General features: G+C 40.0%; 1 protein-coding gene across 1 annotated transcript; it reads right to left on the reverse strand.

Moving 5' to 3' along the window:
- Positions 1 to 417: 417 nt before the first annotated feature.
- LOC143878198 (oligopeptide transporter 1-like) lies at positions 418 to 7,534 on the reverse strand. Its single transcript, XM_077380499.1, has 6 exons — positions 7,094 to 7,534; positions 6,556 to 6,653; positions 5,865 to 6,437; positions 2,931 to 3,189; positions 1,836 to 2,018; positions 418 to 1,114 (listed from the first exon to the last, which is right to left on the reverse strand). Exons 1-6 carry the CDS (start codon positions 7,466 to 7,468, stop codon positions 488 to 490), a joined length of 2,115 nt encoding a protein of 704 aa, XP_077236614.1. The 5' UTR covers positions 7,469 to 7,534; the 3' UTR covers positions 418 to 487.
- Between the last annotated feature and the right edge of the window lie 13,829 nt (positions 7,535 to 21,363).

A 21,363-nucleotide genomic window follows, 5' to 3' on the forward strand; every position in this document is an offset into this window, starting at 1 on the left:
ATGTCCTCCTCGTTATTACTTATTTCTTTTATGTCAAAGACTAGAAGCTCGAAACATTGTGTTTTTTCTTTCTTTTCTTGGGAGTTTGTATTTTTGCTGTTTCCTTTGTATTGTTTTTATAATCTCAATCCGTGGGGTGTTCTTTGCCTTTCAAAAACATAAAGCATCTCGCTAATAGGAACGGAGATCAAAAGTATACGTAGTAAGGAAGTTCAAGTGAGACCCACACTGCTGCAATGACCCAAACCATATATCTACTGATGGCCATGCACCGTAATCCATTTGTTGAGGCTAGCCCCCCACTTGACCTTTTGACCGCCCATATTTTTCCTTCATAAAACATGCATTTACATCACATATAAAGCAACCCCACTTAGAAAAGTGAAGCTACCAGAAAAGAAAAAGCAGGTTAAGGAGTAGACTTAGAGAAAATTCAATCAACATAACTGCGAAACAACATCCATAGAACCAAATATCCCACAACATTTCACTTAATTGATTGGCAAATTGTGTCACCCATTATCCCTGGGGCTGTAGGACAATGGGCTAGAGGGCAATGATCATCCAGATTCTCCCCCCACCAAGTTATCCCACTGACACTGTAATTTTGGAGGGCAAAAAATGTAAGGATAGCCATGAAAGCAACTCCAGCATCTAGGCCAGCGGAGAGAACATAGTTATGCCTTGCCCACCACCCCTTGAACCTCTTATACACAACAAAATTGAAGAAGAGGCCTACTGCTCCCCAACTTATGTAATTCACTGCCCTAGCTGGGGGCATCATAACTGAGGCCCCTAAGATGATGGGCATGTTTATAAGTCTTAGCCACTTAACCTCTGGGAATTTTTTTACAAGGACCCAACCGGGTAGGGGCGAAAGTAGACCGATGAGGAAGAAGTAGTTCATCTTTGAGTAAAGGCCTCGGCTCCCGAACATGCGGAGCGGACCCACGACTCCCCAGATGATGGAGGCATTGTAGAAAACATCGTCTCCGGGGCATGTCCAAGGGCTCCCAACTGGCAACAAGTCCTGATGGCATATGTTCTTCACCGAAGTTAGTAGCCACCATGCCGTGCCGAAGTAGGACGATGATGCCACCACCGTGCCTACCAACTGAGTCAAGGAAACCAACACATGGAGTGCGAGCATAGTTAGCAAAACGCCGTTCTAAACGAAAAAAACATGTTTTAATGATTTTTTGTTTAATACTCCATTTAAAACTTTTAAAGCCATTTTTCGAACACATTTTTGGCCAGCTTTCCAACTTTAACCTTTCTATATTTTGTAAATTACAAAATTTTAAACACACTTTTGTGTGTTTCAATTTTTTACTACATTTTTTTAGCCAATACCATATTTTTTTTTGAATGACAGAGAATTATATTAATGAAAAAAGAGAACACGGGGAAGTCCCCCGGCAATACAAGGACCAAATACAAAAGCACAAGAAAAATACCGGTCTAGGGGGAAGAAAATCATAGACTTCCAAATCCAACCTAGAGAAACCTGGCCTCGCGAACCCATCGGCTTAGCCAATATCATATTAAACTCGAATTTTTCCCATCCTGTTTTGGTAACTATGGGTGTGAGTACATATCATATGTACTTTCAAAACCATGGATGAGTCGGCTCAGTGGCATCCGAGTCCAGTTGTGAGCCTCCACACATGTCAATTCTCTCGTGAAAAGGATTGCAAAATTGGCCAGACAGTTCGGTATGCGTGTGTGTGTGTTTCACACGGGTGTCTATATTAAAAAAAAAAAGGGGGGGTATAGGAAATTTTACGTATATCACTCACTAATTTTCAACCAATGGAAGCATGGACATTAATTACCTGAACAAGGAACATGGATTTTGGAGGAATCTTCATGTAGTGACCTAGTTTGAAGTCGGACAGAAACGTTAAAGCCTGTATCATGCTAATATAGCCATACGTCTTGAAAGCCATATTAGCAAGAGGCCTTCCAGGGTATAAGTAACCTATGATCAGCTCCGTAATCACATTTAGCCCTGGGGTCTGCACAGCAAATGAGAAATGATTCAATGCATAAATTATACCCCAAATCCAATGTAAGAAATAGTTTTTATATTAAGATCATTGCTGTTTTATTGCTCGTATTACTAGTATTGATAATAAAGGAAAGAATAAAAACACTGGCCATGTTCGGATTGCAAGAAAAACATTTCGGATGGAAAAAAAAATTCTTGGAAAAATCTTTTCTTTCCACAATTTAAAGAAAATGATATGATTATGGTTGGGAAATGTTATCAGCACACTACTGTATTTTGATGAGGGCACTCCTCACTTTATTAAAAGTACGGTATGGCCCGCACCATAGGATGGTCCAAACCATCCACTAGATGGGCCATAGCCTAAATAGCTTGTGCCTTAAAAATCATTTCCATAGGTTGATCCAAACCCTCTGATCTGAATGCTAGAGGGTTGATCGTAACCCTCTATAGATTGGAGGGTTAGGATCAACCTATGGAAATAATTTTTGGGGCACAACCAATTTAGGTTGTGGCCCATCTAATGGACGGTTTGGATCATCTTATGGTGCGGGCCATACTGTACTTTTAATAAAGTGAGGAGTGCACTCATCAAAATACAGTAGAGCTGATAACATTTCCCTAATGGTTAAATTAAGATTTTTTTAATTTTCTTTTGTGTGTGTAAAAAAAAGAAATTTTGGAAATAGTTTCCATTCTAGCCTAAAGTAGTGCACCAAAATACATCTTCGGTTATGCTGAAAAGCTTTTCATTGAATTTTCATTTTTTCTTCTTCATGGTTATTCTTTTTCATGAAAAACTTTTACCTGAAAAATGGGTTACCAAACATAATAATATTGAATTTTCAAGTAAAAACTTTTTGAGGGGAAAAAATACCAGGATAGCCAAGTCATCGATCCCTTATGAAAATTAACTTGCCTGGTTTGTGGTAGCCGTAATGATTCCAATGGGAAGGGTGAAAACAAGTGCCAAAGCGCATGCTAGTATCACACCCCAGAAAGGAAGTTGCATTTGCTTTCCGAAGCCTTCGCAAGTGAGAACAGAAAGAGCAAAGACCACAACAAAGATTAAATGAAACCACCATTGAGGAACGGCTTCATAGTTCTTCTTCATCAACCTGGTGTGGATATCACCGATCTGATCACGGAACGCCGCCTTCGTTTGTCTCCAAATTGTTCTATAAAAATGGAGACAAGTATATTGAGGTGATCCAAACCATCGATTGGTATATTGTTATAAAGTACTGAGGCGGCTCATGTTCAAGTCCTTCAATAAAATGGCTAGTATAAACTAGGGCTGCAACTCGGGTCGGGTCGGGTTTTTTCACGTTGACGCAAATTTTTAAGGAAAATTCTTGTTTGGCAAGGCAACTCAATTCATAGAAGCAGAAATTACACTCACATTACACTTGAATCAAACAATGATGTAATTACACTCACATCACACTTGAATCAAACAATGCTGTAATCAAACAATGTTGTAATTACAATCAAACAATGCTGAATCAAATACTTGAATCAACTCAACTCATAGAAGCAGAAATTACACTCACATACAGTAACAGTGGGTGCGTGGGTTTTCACTTTTAACTTTGGGATAATTACATTTACACCCCCTCTAGTTTCTGTCACATCCACTTCCACCCCTATAGTTTAAAACGTGACAAATACACCCCTGTAGTTTCAATTTGTTTAAGGTTTGCCCCCTCAGTTGAAGGTTCGTCCATAGATTGAAGGGTTAGGATGATCCGATGGAGCTGATTTTTTGGGCACACCATATCTATGTCAGGACCCATCAAATGAACGCTTTGGATCATCCAAATAATGTGGGCCTCTACCCGAATCCAAACACTACCAAAAAATCATCCAAATAATGTGGGCCCACATTGTTTGGATGATCCAAAGCGTTCATTTGATGGGTCCTGACATAGTTAGGGTGTGCCCAAAAAATCAGCTCCATCGGATCATCCTAACCCTTCAATCTATGGACGAACCTTCAACTGAGGGGGCCTACCTTAAACAAATTGAAACTACAAGGGTGTATTTGTCACGTTTTAAACTATAGGGGTGGAAGTGGATGTGTCAGAAACTAGAGGGGGTGTAAATGTAATTATCCCTTTAACTTTTAACTAACAATAGAAAAAAATGTACATACTATAACTTATGTAACTCGGGTCGGGTCGGGTCGGGCCCCTTCAAACCCGGCTCGACCCGAGATTCATGCGGGCTTTTGAATGCTGAACCCGGCTCGACCCGAAACCCATGAAACCTGAACCCGACCCAGGCTATTTTCGGGTCGGGTCGATGCTGGTCGGGTTTTACCCGGCTCGAGTTGCAGCCATAGTATAAACCTATAAGTGCAAGTTTTGGGATATAGCATCTCCTTGGTGGCCCCATTGGTTGAACAGATGAATCGTGTTGACATCACTGTTGGGGAAACACGGATAGACGGCGGCAGGGACGGAGCCAGGAATTTACACTTGGGGGCGCCGGACTAATTTACACTAGCCTGCATTGGTCATTGTGGGGGGCGGGGGAGGGGCGGGGGGCGCACACATGGCCACTAAACTAGCTATGCATGAATGTGCAGTCGTGCACCATAAAAAGGATTTTGCAAATCAATGGGGGGGGGAGGGGGAGGGGGGGCATGGCCCCCCTCATACTATATGTGCCTCCGCTCCTGTATGGCGGATAAACTTTCCCCCTTCTATCTATAAATTAAGAAAATAGCCAAGAACAAGAAACCACAAAGCACATAAAGTAGTCCATCACACATATTAAGAACACAAGATTTAACGTGGAAAACACTCCAATGTGACGGGTTCTGGTTTTTCTCTCTCCTATTTTTCACTTGTGTAACCCTTTCTCATGACTCTCTTTCTTTTTTATTAAGAGAGGCATGAGTAGGGTGGGACCTGGACCCCACAACAATCACATGGGTGGCCCAATTATATGTTGCCCTATGAGCGACCCATATAAGCTTAATTAATGCCGTTTTATTGGCATGAAATTAAGTTCTTTCTACACAGAAATGGGCTTTCTTAGTAAATCAATTTTTTGATCCATTATTTAAAAAAAAAAACTTTTTAAATGTTGTTTCAATAAATATGCAAAGTAAAACTTTGTGATGGAAAAGCTTTTCCCTGCTTGTTTGAATGCCTGTCACCTAAAAAAAAAAGGAAAATGAGAACTCCATTTATACTCAGTAATATACTATGTCCAATGGGGACAATATATACACTAATGAGTTATATAAACATTAGTGGGCTTACATTGAGGGCCTAATGGCTAAAAAACTAATAGCCAAGTGTACTAATTAGTGATCTAGTAGTGGGGCTAAGACGGACGGGCAACACTACCAAGGTCAAGGTATAAAGTAATGCATTGCATAATAGGGGAATCATCGTAGAGGGCATAAGGGCCAAAAAGACAACGACGTGAATAAACCCCGCATGCAATAGCTAAGATAAGATGAAGAGACCTCCATGGCTAAAAACCAATACGGTCGACATGTACAGTAGCTGTGAGTTATTCATCAGTGGATCCTATATAGTGGGCTTAATGGACAAAAAAAAGAAAATTTAGGAATAGAATTTGGGAAAGCTACTGATTTGGCACTGCCATGCTTTAACAATTGTACTTACTCATCTTGTCCTTTATTATTTAAACAGCTGTCAAAGGTTATTAGAGTTCCCAAAAATCTCTAAAAAACCAATTAAAAAGTAAAAGACAAGCTGGTTTTTTGCAATTATTAAAACAAGGTAGTGCCAATATCAGTAGACTTGGGAACCTTCAAAATATTTTTCAAACAAGTTTTCCTGTAAAGATTTTGCCAGTTTGGGAGAGAAATTACCTTCCGTGAAAGAGGGCAACATGAGAGAGAGTCGCGGCTAGTGTTGCGAAACTCAACCCATAAGTATATACGAAGAAAATGCTGAGATTGATCTTGCTGTAATTGTTGTACCCTGTTTCATTAAATTTGAAAGTTGCAGAGTCCAGAACTTGGTTAAGATCGTAGGGTTGCCCGTATTGATCGAAGACGTGGGAGGAGAAGATAGGAAATTTCTTAGCATCGTACGTGTTAGTCCAATAAGCAATGGGGATGACTATATAGAGCATTATACCGAAACCAATCATGATATTCGCAATGGCAAAGCCAGGAGTGGCCAAGGGACTTCCAAGGAAACCAGCAATTGTAGACCAGTCGAGGGCAAAGGAACCAACCCCTAGGCCTTGGAGACCAGACCCAATTTGCTGGGCTGTGATGGACTTTTTCCAGATCAAACAAACGAATGAGATGGCTGTTATTGATTGAAAGAAGTAGTTTGGGACTATGTAATAACAAAAACTTGTTGTGAGAACTATGAGGAAGAATTGGAGCCTTGTAACTCCTCCCTTAGGCCTCCTCTCATCCTCATGCAATGCTCTGCAAGTTTATTAGAAACAGTTAATAAACAATAGGGAAACTGAAATTGGGTTTTGAGTTTTGTGTACATTTGTGCATATTGGTACTAATTAAAATGGGATGTCTGAGAGAGGGATACCTGAAGAGTGAGACTTGAACGAGGTTAGAGGGCCACCACATGTAAGGAGAATCAACAAGAAACTTCCTAAAGAGACCAGCCCACCCATATCCAAGCAGCTAGTCCAGCATATATAAAAAATAAATAAAAGGGTTTTTATGATGAACTATACATTTCAATTTACAAGTCCTCAGAGGCCAAAATCAAGTGCCTTTTACTATAAGTCTAGGGAAATGATTTAAGCGCTACCATATTTTGAAAAGATGCGCGAAGCATCTTCTCGTTTAGTAATTAAAGAGCTGTGAGAAGAATATTTCGGTTCTCAAAAAGCTCTTACCTGCCTTTAAATACTAAACGACAAGATGTGTCGCACATCTTTATCAAGCGCTACCATGGTAGCGCTGAAATCATTTCCCTAAGTCTAGCGGATAGTATACTTTTTTGTGCTTATATTTAAGTAGTTAAGAAAAAAGATGACATTGCTTCCTCTAAATTTGTAGGACAGACTATCACTAGAACTTGAGCACGTTGTTTTAGGGGACAGAAAGTGAAGATCTACCTGTGTCGTTTGGGTTAACAACAGAGCTGCAGCAAGGTTCATCCTCCTCTTGTAGAAAGCAATCACTGCAGTAAGAATATTCACTGCATAAACTCCGCCTGAGCCGCAATTAGCGAAGATGGTGATCAAGACATGTTCTTTTAGGTTGAAAGGTCCAGGATTCAATGAAAATGACCATTTTGTCATTGGGATTTGGATGGGTCGGCTCGGGAGTGTGGCTGCCATCAGTTTTCCAATTGGAAGGACTGCGATTTGTACTGAAACTGATGTTATGCCAATTGGATTTTGGCGGTAACTGAAGAATTGGTTGAGGAATGCCAGTAGGGCACAAGAGGTGATCCCCAAAATCCATGTTCGGAATGTCAAAACAGGCATCTCCGGGTCATCATCGATCGAGACTGTGAGCTTGACTTGTTCGATCGGACAATCATTAACTTCACCTGCATCACAATTTATTAGAGTTATGGTTACAAATCCCTAAAGTTACACAGTACCAAAACTTGAGGAGACTACTAGAGTATACACAACAAAGTCAAATAAGAATAGATTTTTATAAATCTTGAATGCCTTACATAGGATCAAGATCAGTGATTTTATAGAGCACTTGGATGACAAATATATAATGAAATAGAGATACTATAGAAGTGTGAAACATAACAATTACTCCAAAAGCTGTTGGAGAAGGCGTTATTTAATCTTTTATACTTTAACACTCCCCCTCACGTGTGGCCCCTCTTTCTATGGTTGGCCTACACGTGGCACGTGTGGCCCCTCTTTTGGGTTTGACCATTGCATGTGGAATTTTTGCTCTCCGGGAGGTTTGAACCGACGCATTTGCTCTGATACCATGTGAAACATACCAATTACTCCAAAAGCTTAAGCTGTTGGAGGTGGTGTTATTTAATCTTTTATACTTTAACAGGAAGGATATCATAATCTAACCTAGTCAACAGTCTGTCTAGGTTACCTCATCTAATTTCCCAATTGAGAAGAATAAATAGAAACTTTTTCATTTAATACACTGTGGAAGTTGATGATAAATGTCCATCAATGATTATACTTGATATTTGTTGCCAAATGTCAGCTAATGATGGTTGCTAATGTATGCTATCGATGATGCCGGAGAGGGTATATATCGCTTGGAAGATGAGCTGTAAAGTGAGTTTACCAAAGCTAATGGGTCATGATAAACCAGACCATTGCTCAATATGCTGAAAGTAGCTTGAGCCTCAATGGGCGAGTACTCATGGTAACTGGTAAGATGAGGCAAGGGAATTTTTTTGTCCCAGTAAAGTATAGATATCAATTTGGTGGTTTCATATAAGAAAAGAGGAGGGGTGCTTGTACTAAAATGACATCTCCTAAATGTAATTGAAAATTTAGGGTGCTTGGACTAAAATGAGATCGAGGTCCTAAGTGTAATTGGAAAATTGGAAAAAAATTGGATAGTGGGTGTGCTTACCAAATTAAGTGTGTGTGTGTGTGGGGGGGGGGGGGGGGGGGGGAGAGAGGTGAGTGCGGAGGAAAACTATGGTGTTTCTAAGATGCAACGAAAAGGTTGAAAATGTGAAATCAGAGGTTTTATATGATGAGTGGTCGTGCATGCACTGTCAGGGGGCAGCCGCCATTGATATTTGATCCAAACTGGAGGGTATTTTGCTAAGGACAACAGGGTGGTGTAGACATCAAAATCGAGGGTTGAATTCCAGCCTTTTCTCTTCTATAAAGCGACGTTTACAGACCAGTTTCGCACCTCTTGTTAGGGGTGGCAACGGGGCGGGTCGGGGCCGGATGTTGGGGTCCCCTTCCCCTTCCCCTCTGCGGGGAATTTCCCCCCTCCCCTTCCCCTTCCCCTCTGCGGGGATGGTGGGGAATCCCCCTCCCCTCCCCGCGGGGAATATCTAATCCCCTTCCCCTTCCCCTCCCCGCATCCTTCGGGGACAAAATCCCTGCCCCGCCACCTCTTTGGAACCCAACCAAACCAGCAAACAGAGCTTCTTTCTTCTACGTCCATTACAGACAATATTGTGATGAATGCTATGATTCTATTCATGTGATTAACAAATAGATTGACAAAATCAGAAATGCATGGATGAGACAACAAACATAAATAACAACAGGACCTCATCTTTCAGCAATTTTCTGCATAAATTATGGAATGATAAATAGGAAATGAGCACCAGGATTACTTTCATTAACAGGCAGCCAATGTGCAAAAAGTAATCATTTCAGTAGTCACAATGAACTTTAAAAGTCCATAAGGGGGCGCTCATACACGCAAAATAATGTTCATTAGTTCATTCTGTATAGCATGTTAACCCCCAAATGAGAATGGAGAAGAGAACAAAATCAACAAATGACTTATTTCTTTAACTGCAATTCAGTCTAGTGCTGACATGAAACAAATTTCTAGTAGCTAAATTTTTCTTGTTGAAAATTAAAACCTGCAAACCAACCCTAAAATTCTGTTGGCACTACGATTTTTTGATAATTGCATACACTCAGCGTCTCAGGCTCTCAGCTTGTCTTTATTATTTCAACATCTGTGAAAAGGTTATTATAGTTCCCAAAATGCTCTCAGAAGCTAATTAAAAGGAAAAGACAAGCTAAGTTTATGTTTGGGGGAATCTTGTAGCCGATCCACAGAGTTTCTAGTAGTTTTCCTTAAAAAAAACATTTAAAAATTTACAAAAAAATGGCATTGATTAGCGGGGCGGGGCGGGGCGGGGTGGGGACAACTCCATCCCCTTCCCCTTCCCCTCCCCGCACCGGGGAATTTTTATATTCCCCTTCCCCTTCCCCTTTCAAATCGGGGAATCCCCTCCCCAAACGGGGCGGGGCGGGGCGGATCCCCGCTTTTTCGGGTGAAATTGCCGGCCCTACCTCTTGTAATGTCTCAAAAAGTAGAAGAAAGAATAAATTCACCTCATTGTGTGGTAATTGGGGGTGAATTTATCCATGAAGGGGACAAATTTATCAGCCCCCTTTATAAAATGGGATTTGCTAATTGCTAGGGACCAACGCACAAGGCATTTTGCGGGCGGGCTGTTGCCTTAGATGAATTAAATGACTAAGACAAGAACTGAGCCTATGTGGTGTTAGAGTAAATCAGATTTGGTGAGATGAGCATTAGATGAGAGGAGAGGCAGTTAAGATCGATTAGGCAAATAGTTAGGATTATGATTCTCTAGATCTTATCTTCTTATCATGATTATCTGTAAATGCTTATTTAAGCACCTTTTAGTGTTAATGAAAGCATCCAAGATTACTCAAATACCAAAACTCTATATGGTATCAGAGCCATCGATCCAATCGACCTATCCCTGAGCGCAACTCCCGCGTCATTTTCCGGCGGACGGCCGATCTAGCCGTCCGCCCGGCCCCATAGATTCCCACCTCCTTGGAACCCTCCTCTATTCTTTCGCCAGGTCATCATTAATCCCAGACACCCCTGATAATGCAACAATGGACTCTTGCTTTCATCTCTTTCGTTGCTACTGTCGTCGTCGCCCAAGCCCAAATCCTGCTAAACTCAATACCCCGACCATTTGCAACAGAGAAGAGATAGATTTGAGGGAGAGTAAAGGAGGTTGTCAATAAGTTTATGCAAACCCTCAAAAGACCAGAAAGATATGGGTTTTCGTGCCATTTCATTTATTTTTTAAAAAACCCAAAACACTACTCTCATATCTCTCAATTGATATCAATACTCTTTCCAGGTCTTTTGTTGTCTTCTCATTACTTTTCAAAACCCTAGGACTAATTAGCAATAATGCTCTGTTTGGTTCTCTTATTTTGAGAAAAATAGCGGGGAATGTAATTCTACTAATTCTCCGAAGGGTGTTTGGTAGGGAATTTAAAGAAATTGGGGAGTTTGACCGCCGAGGATGTCGGGTGCTTGTCGGTGACGTGTAACCCTCAAAATTCGCCGGATGAATTTTTCCGAATCGAAGAAAAAATGGGAGAAATTCTCAGGCAAATTTAATTTTTCCGTAAATGTCATAATTTTACAACTTTCACTGTAGTTTTTTTTGTAATTGTCATATGCTAGTACCACATATTCGTTTTTTTTTTTTGTAATTTTCGTACTTTGTTTCCATTTTTCGGTAATTTTTCATTTAAAACTTACCACTTCTATCACAAATCTAATAAATCCTAATGATTACTATTTTTTCCATTTTATGCTTTTGCTAGCCACCTTTGCACCCATGTCTTCTTCCAATCTTTGCATCAAAGGATGGGCCACAAGCTGAGCAAGTGGCCTCGGCGAAGGTGGCTAGTAAATTCCTGTAAAAAGAAAAAAGGGAAATGTTATCAGCACTACTGTATTTTGATGAGGGCACTCTTACTTTATTAAAAGTATGGTATGGATTGCACCATAGGATGATCCAAACCGTCCATTAGATGGGCCACAACCCATGTAGGTTGTGCCCCAAAAATCATTTCCGTAAGTTGATCCTAACCCTCCGATCTGAATGTTAGAGGGTTGATCCTAACCCTCTATAGATTGGACGGTTAGGATCAACCTATGGAAATAATTTTTGGGGCACAACCTATTTAGGCTGTGGCCCATCTAATGGACGGTTTGGATCATCCAATGGTGCAGGCCATACTGTACTTTTAATAAAGTGAGAGTGCCCTCATCAAAATACATTAGTACTGATAACATTTTCCAAAAAAACATCTCCTAACCCAACCAAACAACACTTGGGAGATTTGCTCTCAATCTCCGTGTTGACTGATTCGCTTTTGATTTGCTTTTAATCTCCCTTTGACTTCTTCTTCTCCAAATCCTCCCAACATCTACTGGCATCCAAACAAAGCACAAGTGCTTTGAATAGAAAGTCACGTCCCACTCCAAATGCATAACTCTCTCTCTCTCTCTGTCTCTCTAGCTATTGATAACAGCACACCGTTCCTTCTTCTTTCCTATTTTTGATATCCAAAATTGACCCTTGAAAACTCGCCCATGGAGGCTAGAGTTCCATCAAGGGTTCATCTTCCAAGCGACATCATCTTCGGCAATCGGCATCAGTCATCTGGCAAAAGACAGAAGTAATCGTCTTCAGCAACATCGGCAAAATCTTCACGAGACAGTCTATCAATCTTCAATAGGGTTCATTGAATTCGAGAACTTTTACTTTGGGAATTTCATTGTAATCAAACGTATGTTGATTTCCAATTCACATAGTTTGAGGGGGCATGTTAGAGTAAATCAGATCTGATGAGATAAGCATTAGATGAGAGGAGAGGTAGTTAAGATCGATTAGGCAAATAGTTAGGATTAAGATTCTCTAGATCTTATCTTCTTATCATGATTATCTGTAAGTGCTTTTTTAAGCACCTTTTAGTGTTAATGAAAGCATCCAAGATTATTCAATTAAATACCAAAACTCTACATGTGGCTGCTCCCTCATGCAACAGCCCGTCTTCGAAATGCCTTGTGGGAAGGTACCTAGCATATCCCTTATAAAATATTTAATAGCTGTAAGAAATATTCGCCCCCTTTCTCCCTGGGGGCGAATATATCATTTCCTTCAGAAAATTTATGACTTCAAATGGGGCCGCTCAAGTTTTCCATAGATAAGGTCTCCATGATTGGGATGATTGGGATTTGCTAGACCATTGCAGAAAGGCATTTCCCAGCTGGCTGTTGCATGTGAGAGCAGCCACCTCATATTATCTCCCTACCAAATCCCTAATCAATATATAAAAAAGTAGCAAACGTGGCAATTTTAGGCCGTCCCGAGTAGCTAAGCTGGTTAGGCCATGAAACTCTTTGAACTTTCAAATCAAGCCTCAAAGCGATACCCATATCTACAAATGATGCAACTTTACGTTGTTTAGAAATGGCAGTTTGCCCATAGAAAGATGCTAGATACATGGGGTTGTTCAAAAATGGGGATAGAAAGCCAGGGTTTATTTTATAATTGGACAAACTTGCTATCCTCTCTCTTTAGGTTTTCCTTTGCTCTTTGATAACATATTGGTGAACAGTGGACCATATAATTTCAAGATAAAATTATCCATGGAGAGAGAGAGAGAGAGAGAGAGAGAGAGAGAGAGAGAGAGATTACACCTGATTTTTCCAATGTCTGATTCTCGGAAACAAGCTTCCCGGAGTTATTTTGATCAGATTCAGGGAAAGACGACTTATCATCTAAGTTGCTACCATTTGAAAGCATCTTATCATCTGAGTTGCTACCATTTGATACCGTCATCTTTCTTACCTGCAATTAGATAGAATTCATTGAAACTTTAGAGAGTCTATCCGGGTATATATTTATCACAACCTTGGATTCCTAGATTCCTACCTTGGATTTCTCTTTGTATTATCTTGTTATTTTTTACTATATCTACTTTGTTTCGTTTTTCTTAGCAACGAAGAAGAATCCGAATAGATAGGGTTACATGGCGTTCTTTGTTATATCAGATGGGTGGCTGGGAAGCAACGGCAAGATTCTGTTGTCTTTCTTGCTGTATGTCATTTCTCCCAAATAGTGTGGTTTTCCAGAAGATAATGACCTGTTTGAAGAAATGGAGTTTTCCATAAGATAAGGACCGGTTGGGTGGCCCGCCCCCAATCCCCACCCTTTAATTTCATGTGTAGGTTGATTGGAAGCTAAACCATTTTGTAATTTTCATTGAGATTAGTTGCATTTTGGTCTCTTGCTAATCAGGCTTAAAAGCTACTAATCTTTACCAAACGCCGCAACTGATGGAAAGGGCGCAACTTTATTTCCTGATACGCTTGGCAGTGTAGAGCCTCATACTTAGTAGGGGTGCAACTCGGGTCGGGTTGGATCGGTTGAGGCCAACCCTAGTCCAACCTGAGATAGCATTCCCTCAACCCTAACCCGACCCAACTTGAGTCTCGGGCCGAGGATGGTCAACACTAACCCAACCTGCCACTAAATCTCTCAACCGTAGCCTAACTCATCTATCCTGTTTTTTCCAACTTGGGATGGGTTGGGTTCGGATTCACCTAGGGCCAAACAGAAAAATACAAGAAAAAACATAATTGATTCTAAGAGTTTGGTTTGGATCAGGTTGACAAGGCCTCAATCCTAACCCAACACCAAGGCCTCAATCCTATCCCAACCCAAAATTAAATCGGGTTGGCTTTTCCCAACCCTAACCCACCCAAGGAAATGCCAACCCAACCTGAGCCAAAATCGGGTTGAACCCATTGGGTTCAGGGTTGAGCCCAACCCAAGTTGCACTCCTAGCTAGTACTAAGCGGCAGGTGTGCATGAGCGACTGCACCATTACAGTGCCACGAGTTGGGCAGTTAGTCCACGGCCAGTTACGTTCTCGTAAGACAAAAGGGTAGATGTTGGCTCCCATAAGACAACAATCCCCAGCACCAGCTTGGGAGTCTCGAACTTGCCCGTGACATCACTCTCATACCACGTTGAACAGCCAATTACACCAGCTTAAGCTGTTAGAGTTGGTGTTACTTAAATCATTTATGCTTCAACAGTTGCACACCCATATTATGTTTTGTGTTTTCCTAGATGGAATTGATATCAGCACTGCAATGTTATGTTAACATGCGCAAAGTATGTTGTCGTTTAGTGTTTGAAGAGCTTGAAAGAGAATTTTGAGAACTGTGATATCCCTCTGACTGCCCTTTAAATACTAAACGATAATGCTTTCATACATCTTATTAAAATGTTGGAGTGTTGATATCATTTCCTTCATAGATTGTATTTCATGTCATTTAAACATTGCGACTTTATACATAAATTGTAAGTTCAATTAGAAAGGCCCAAATCCCACCGAAATTACCATTGAGTACAGTTAGAGGCAGAAAAATCATAGGGCTTTTGACTATAACGGAGACGTCTTCATCTTCTCCGCCACCGTTCCCATTGTGTAGGGACTAAAAAGTACAAGTTTAGAAAGCGACTTAGAAAGTGAGAATATAAGAAAGCGATTTAGAATGAAAGTTAAATTAAGAAAGCGATTTAGGATGAAAGTTAAATTAAGACAGCTAGTAGGGGTGTAAACGAGCCGAGCTTGGCCCGGCTCGGCTCGGCTCGTTAAGCTCAAAAGCTCGGCTCGGCTCGCGAGTGGCTCGCGAGCCTTGATGAGCTTGGGTTATATTAAGGTCAATGATATATTCATACCCCTCATTTTACCTGGACAGCCCTATCTAGTGTAATTTGACTACTCTTTTTACACCACGGGGGGTGGTCCAAGTAACAAATGGGGTACCAAAAAAGAAGTGACATATTTTGCCTCCCCCTTTCACTCCCTGGACAACCCTTTTAGTATATAAATTAATATATAATATATATTTAAATATATTAAATCCTTAACGAGCCGAGCTTTTACCGAGCCAAGCTCGAGCGAGCTTCCGAGCCAAAATTGACACCCTGAACAGCTAGTGTTAGCGAGTTAATAATGAGTCACTATCTGTTCCTCCGTGGAGGTCACGGCTTGAATTTTATTATGTTGCCGGCTACGGAAAGGGAAATGATTTTTTTTTCAACGAAATTCTTTTTTTATTTTTTTAAGACTGACTATTTTAAAGGAAAAAGACAATCAAGAAAGCATGAAAAATAGAAAAAAAAGCGGCGGAGATATCAATTCCTAAGACCCCAACGAGGTGATATGAGGTTGTGACTATGTTATTCAAGCCTTACTCCAATAATTGCTTGGCCTCTCTAGGTATATTACTTGCATATAAGGTTATCAATCAATCTATGACTATAAATGATATTTCTTCCATTTTTCACATTTACTGATAATTTTTAGACGACTTTATAATTATGTTTAGATGACATGCATTTACTTATAATTTTTATACCATTTTATAATTATGTTTTGATGACATAGTTAATGGTGTCCGGGCGGCCGTAATTTCCATTTGTAAATAAGATTAAGATAGTGGATATGAAGACACACCCATTTTAGGGAGTTTTGTTTAACAATTCCCCATGTAATATGACCAACATTGCCAAGCAACTCTATTTGGACTAATTTAATAATTAGTATTTTGTAAATAATTAAGTTTTAGCCAACTAAGAGTTCGTTTCCATAAAAAAAATATACTTGTGGTTAAGACTGAGGAGACTATTGACCCTACGCTACATGTGGCCTCTTGTATACAAAATCTATTCCTACTCATGTAGGTAATTAGGAGGAAAGTAATTGAGTAAGGAGGCAATCGTCACAGGAGCGTTTTCCTGTTTTCCGTGTTTTATGATTGGGATTGATCAAAAGTGACGACATATCTAGTCATCATAGAGAAGATCATTTATTGCGCTTTATATTTTCAGCCCCTTTGCAGTAAGCATTCGCCTCCTTCGTTTGGTTGCAAGTAAATTGAATTTTTGTGGAAAAATGAGGGAGACAAGAGAGGGGACAAGGGTGTCATTATGAATGGCGAGAGAGAGCACAATTTTCTAGAAAATTACATGGAAGACTTCCAAGGTAATGCTGATGTCACCTCCCTTTTCCATAAAGAGAAAAGTACGCAATGCGGACCGATGTTTAGTGAAAATATGGATCGCGGGCACCTTTTAAAACAAGAACAAAAAAAGGGCTAAACTTCAAAATTGGGTGGTCAAAAGACCCTGATACCCTTCTGACATAGACAGAGTCCTCTTTTTTCATTACTGCCTCTTAAATTGGCCCGATTCACGAGGCTTCTTTTGGTTCATTTAAATGTGTATTTGAACCGAGAGAACCTTGGGTTCGTTTCTATCTTGGCCGTCGAAAATAACTAGAGACGGATGGATCTTGACACGTGTTGGAAAAATTTTTGAAACCCCGACGTTAATGTATTTTTTGGAACACTGACGTTATCTTTTCTCACTTATCTTTTGGCTTAGAACGGTAGACGTTATCTTTCCTCACTTATCTTTTCAACACTTGTCAGGCATCCATACGTCTCAAGGTATTTCCGACGGCCAAGATAGAAATAATGAGTACGCCGTCAACAAGTATAGAGCCGCTAGCATTCCAAAAAGTTTTTCAACAAGTGTCAGGCATCCATCCGTCTCTAGGTATTTCTGACGGCCAAGATAGAAACGAACCCAAAGTTCTGTGACTTCTGTCGGTTCAAATACCAGACGAACCAAACGAATCTCGTGAAACACGACAGTAATGAAAAAGGAGGCTGAATGACGTTTCTGTTGATGTCAGAAGGGTATCAGGGTCTTTTTCCGACCCGATTTTGAAGATTAGCCCATTTTTGTTCTTGTCTTAAAAGGTGCCCACAATTCGTATTTTCACCAAACATTGACCTCCATTCCGTACTTTTCTCTTCCACAAAAATCCAGGGAGGGGAGCGAATGCACATTATAATTATTCAAATCTTGCAACCCAACGATGCATTATGGATCATTTGTTTAATATAAAAAAAAAAACCCTATTAGGTGGGTTGTTTGAGTTAATCCGTAGACAAATGTGTCCATTTCTAATACTTTATTTCGATAACCTCAATTGCAATTTAGGTCCATTTTGGTTGTATGCACAGAGGCATATATATTAGTTAAATAATCAATATTATTAACAAAGAATGTTGGAATACCCTCCAATTTTGATAAGGATGCACGACCATGTTTTAATAATAGGACCACTCACTTTATTTTTGCACTTGTTGGTTGCTGAGAGCCTTTTAATAGCCTTTGACAGCTGGTTAAAAAAAATGTAAAAACAAGGTGACTAGCTAGGTCTCGTTATCAAAACCTAGTTGTGCGGATATTAGTCCGATTTTATAATTGACCAAGTGTATGTAACTGTAGGGAAAGAAATATGGTTAGTGAGTAGCTAGCAAAAGAAGGAATGAGAACGAACTAGAGGTTAAAGGAACTAAGGCAAGATCATTTACTGGCTATTTGGTTTGTCTATGGCGAGGATTAGCGAACCTATAGAAGTACCCACTGTTGAAGTATAAATGATTAAATAATTCCAACTCTAACGGCTTAAGCTTATGGAATAATTGTTTCTTTCACATGGTATCAGAACTATTCGTTCGACCAACCCAAAAGTGAAGCCACATGTGCCACTTGTATGGCCAACCGAAAAAAAAACGGAGCCACACATAAGGGGAGTATTGAAGTATAAATGATTAAATAACACTAAGTCTAAAGCTTGATCTTTGGAGTAGCTTCTTTCACACCGATCACCATTTACCCTATTGTCTAATGTTTAACTCTTTCAATTTTTTATAGAGTAACCATGGTTTTAAATTTCAACCGAAATCTGAAATTTTGGATTTCGGTGAGGAACGAAACGAAATGGTACTGAAACCGAAATTCCCAAAATTTACCAAATTTCGAATAAAATAATACGTTTTTATTCCGTTAAAGAATTTCGATCGAAATCACTGAAATTTCGTCCTAAACAATGGGATTTTGTACGGCAATACTAAATTTCGCCCAAAATTTCGGTTTCGGATAAGTCCAAAATTTTTGCCGAAACCGAAATTTAAAACCATGAAAGTAACTACTAACTACAACAACCTTTTACTCTTTCTCTCTATCAAGTATGCTCATCGGTGTGTGCCATTTTACTCAATTTTAAAAAAAGCTAGGGAATTTTAGTAATGGAACACTTGTATCTGGTCGATAATATTGTTGGTCTGATGGTTTAGTTGGTAGCACATTGCGTTGATGGGACAATTCTAACCACCCAATTGATATATTTTGGGGAGTTGTAGATAGATGGAAGGACGAAGAAACTGTTTGGCCACCATGCCACGTTCAACAAGTTGATCAATCAAATGCTTGAGATGACCTTATTAGTGTAATGCTTGGGTGCAGCTCATTGAATATGGTTTCACCCTCTGCCAACAAAATAAAACAGAACACCTCCATAAAAAAAAATAGAATACCCAAAAGTTCAGGAGCTGAGGAAAAGCCCGATAACAAGGAAGTATAGCCAGAAGATGATAGACCTCATGTGAACATGGCTTCGCCTGAGTATGGGGTCCTGATCTAAGGATCGCGTGTCTCCCAAGCCCCACCGAGTGCACAAATTCAGTTTGTGTATTTTCTTTTCTTTTGCTTGTTTGCATTCTAGGGTTTTCATGACACTAGTGGTTCTGCCCTTTTCCTTAAACATTGTTATAAGGATTGGACAATGGTCTTGTTCCTACTGCTGTATCATCTTTCTTTACTTAATATACCAGTAGGGGTTCGCCTAACCCCAGCTTACCCATAAAAAAAAGATATTGGTAGGACACATTCTAGTTTGACTAGGATTTCAATTGCGAGGAGAAAACCAACATAAGTCTCTCTTTTGGAGGTTTCTTTATTTGATTGGAAGAAAAACATTAGGAGATACTGTTCAAAAAAACAAAAAAAAAGAAACAAAGAAAGAAAAACAATGGAAATATGTTTGCATTTCAAGAAAGAAAAACTTTTATTTCCATGATTCAGAGAGAACTGATATGATTATGATTAATTTAGAGGGATGTTACCTGATGCGCGCTAGGGATTGTGCACATTCGTAGAGAATAGCCCATCCTAAAATTGGGTACAAATAGACCTGGCAAAATCGACCCATGCCCGCGGGTAGACCCAACCCATCCGCAAATTTGCGGCTATGGGTTGGCATTTGAGTGACCTATCAAAATTGACCCGCGGGTCACCCAACGCACCAAAACATGGGTTGGGTCGGGGGAACCCATGGGCACCCGCATTTTTTTTTTTTGGTTCGAGTAGATATCGGCCGCATTTCCCAACCCGAAACAGAGGGCAGCTCTTTAGGCATTTTGTGTTAGTACATTGAGAAGCAAATCCATACGAACTGTGAGATCAAAGAAAAAGATAAATGGACAGTCTAGATTAAGAGCAAATGCAACCTTGTATAAAAGGGACAAGGGTTCGTTTGCAATAGGGGTACTTTAGGCATTTTTTCTAAGTCTCTTGTTGTTTTTTTGTTGCTATAATTGCTTTAGGGAAATGATTTCTACTCTCGAAAATTTCTCATAAAGCTTGGATTATTTTGTAAAGTTCATGTGATTAATACTTTTGGCCGCTTTAAATTCGGGATTTACGCCCTTGAAATTCGTAGTATTTAATGCTTTATTTTGTAAAGAATGCTAGTTTTCTCATAAAGCTAGCCTTTTTTCCCCTAATAAGTAGCTCTCAACAATCCACCTAAAGTATCTCTCTCTCTCTCTCTCTCTCTCTCTCTCTCTGGATAGAGGCTAACTGGCCAAGGGAGGGATGTTTGATTTAAGGGGCAAAAGCAGAAACAATAGGGGGAGGTCACTTGGATGATCCAAACTGTTCATTTCTTGGATTCACTCGCTAGATCTGGTGTTCTCAAAGAGGGTTTGGAGTGGTTTGATTTTTTCCCCCCGTGAGATGAGCGTGTTGTCTTGCTGTCTATAGTTCTGTTTTTTGTTTTTTTATGTTTTTCTTCGTATCTCTGATGGTCCATCTCGGCCCGTCTTCTTTTATATATAATCATTTCAAAAAAAAAAAAAATGTAAATAGGCCGCTTCTCATAAAATATCTCCAGAGGATTATGCTAACTATCCGATCTACAATGGGTTACACATTATAGAAACCTCTATAGATCGAAGGGTTAGGATCATCCCATGGAGATGATTTATGCGGTTCAACCTATTTACTTCATGTTTTTTTTTTTGGGTAGGTACCTATTTACTTCATGACCCAACAAATGAACACTTTGGATCATCCTATCACATTGGCTGATAGTTCTTTTTGAAAAATATTGGACTTCGCATTCACACAAAATATAAAATCTCAGGAATTATTATGATTTTAAAAATAGAAAGCAATCCTTTGGGCGAGGGGGGGCTTGGAATTTTTTTTTTTTTTTGAATGGTTCTTGGAATTTGTTAAATCACTGGCATTCTTGGGCCATGGTATGCATAGGTCTAAAATAGTGGGCCTCACCTATTAGAACATGAGGTGTAAATACTGGGCCCCACTGCCTCAAAATATGTGGTATAAATTGAGGGCTCAATTGTGGGCTCCCCCTAATGCATGGGTGAGTGGGTGATGGTGGGCCTCACCTATCGAAATATGAAGTGTAAAAGTTTGGGTCCCAATATGCTATAAGAACCATTCTTTGCCCCCCTAAACCAAATTCCTGGCTCCGTCCTTGCGCCTAAGTGCTGACCCGTAGGGATGCGGGTCATTTTTGACCCAACTCGTTTGACCCGCATCGGCATGACCCGCGGGTAACCCAACCCAACCCAACCCGCCCCGCCGGTTTGCCAGGTCTAGGGTACACAAAAAAAAAAAAAAGAATTAAAGGAATTTTATCATAAATTGAAG

The sequence above is a fragment of the Tasmannia lanceolata genome, unplaced genomic scaffold, assembly GCF_043159265.1.
Source record: "Tasmannia lanceolata isolate RefF3 unplaced genomic scaffold, GAP_Taslan_0.1 ptg000006l, whole genome shotgun sequence".
In the NCBI taxonomy this organism is placed as follows: domain Eukaryota; kingdom Viridiplantae; phylum Streptophyta; class Magnoliopsida; order Canellales; family Winteraceae; genus Tasmannia; species Tasmannia lanceolata.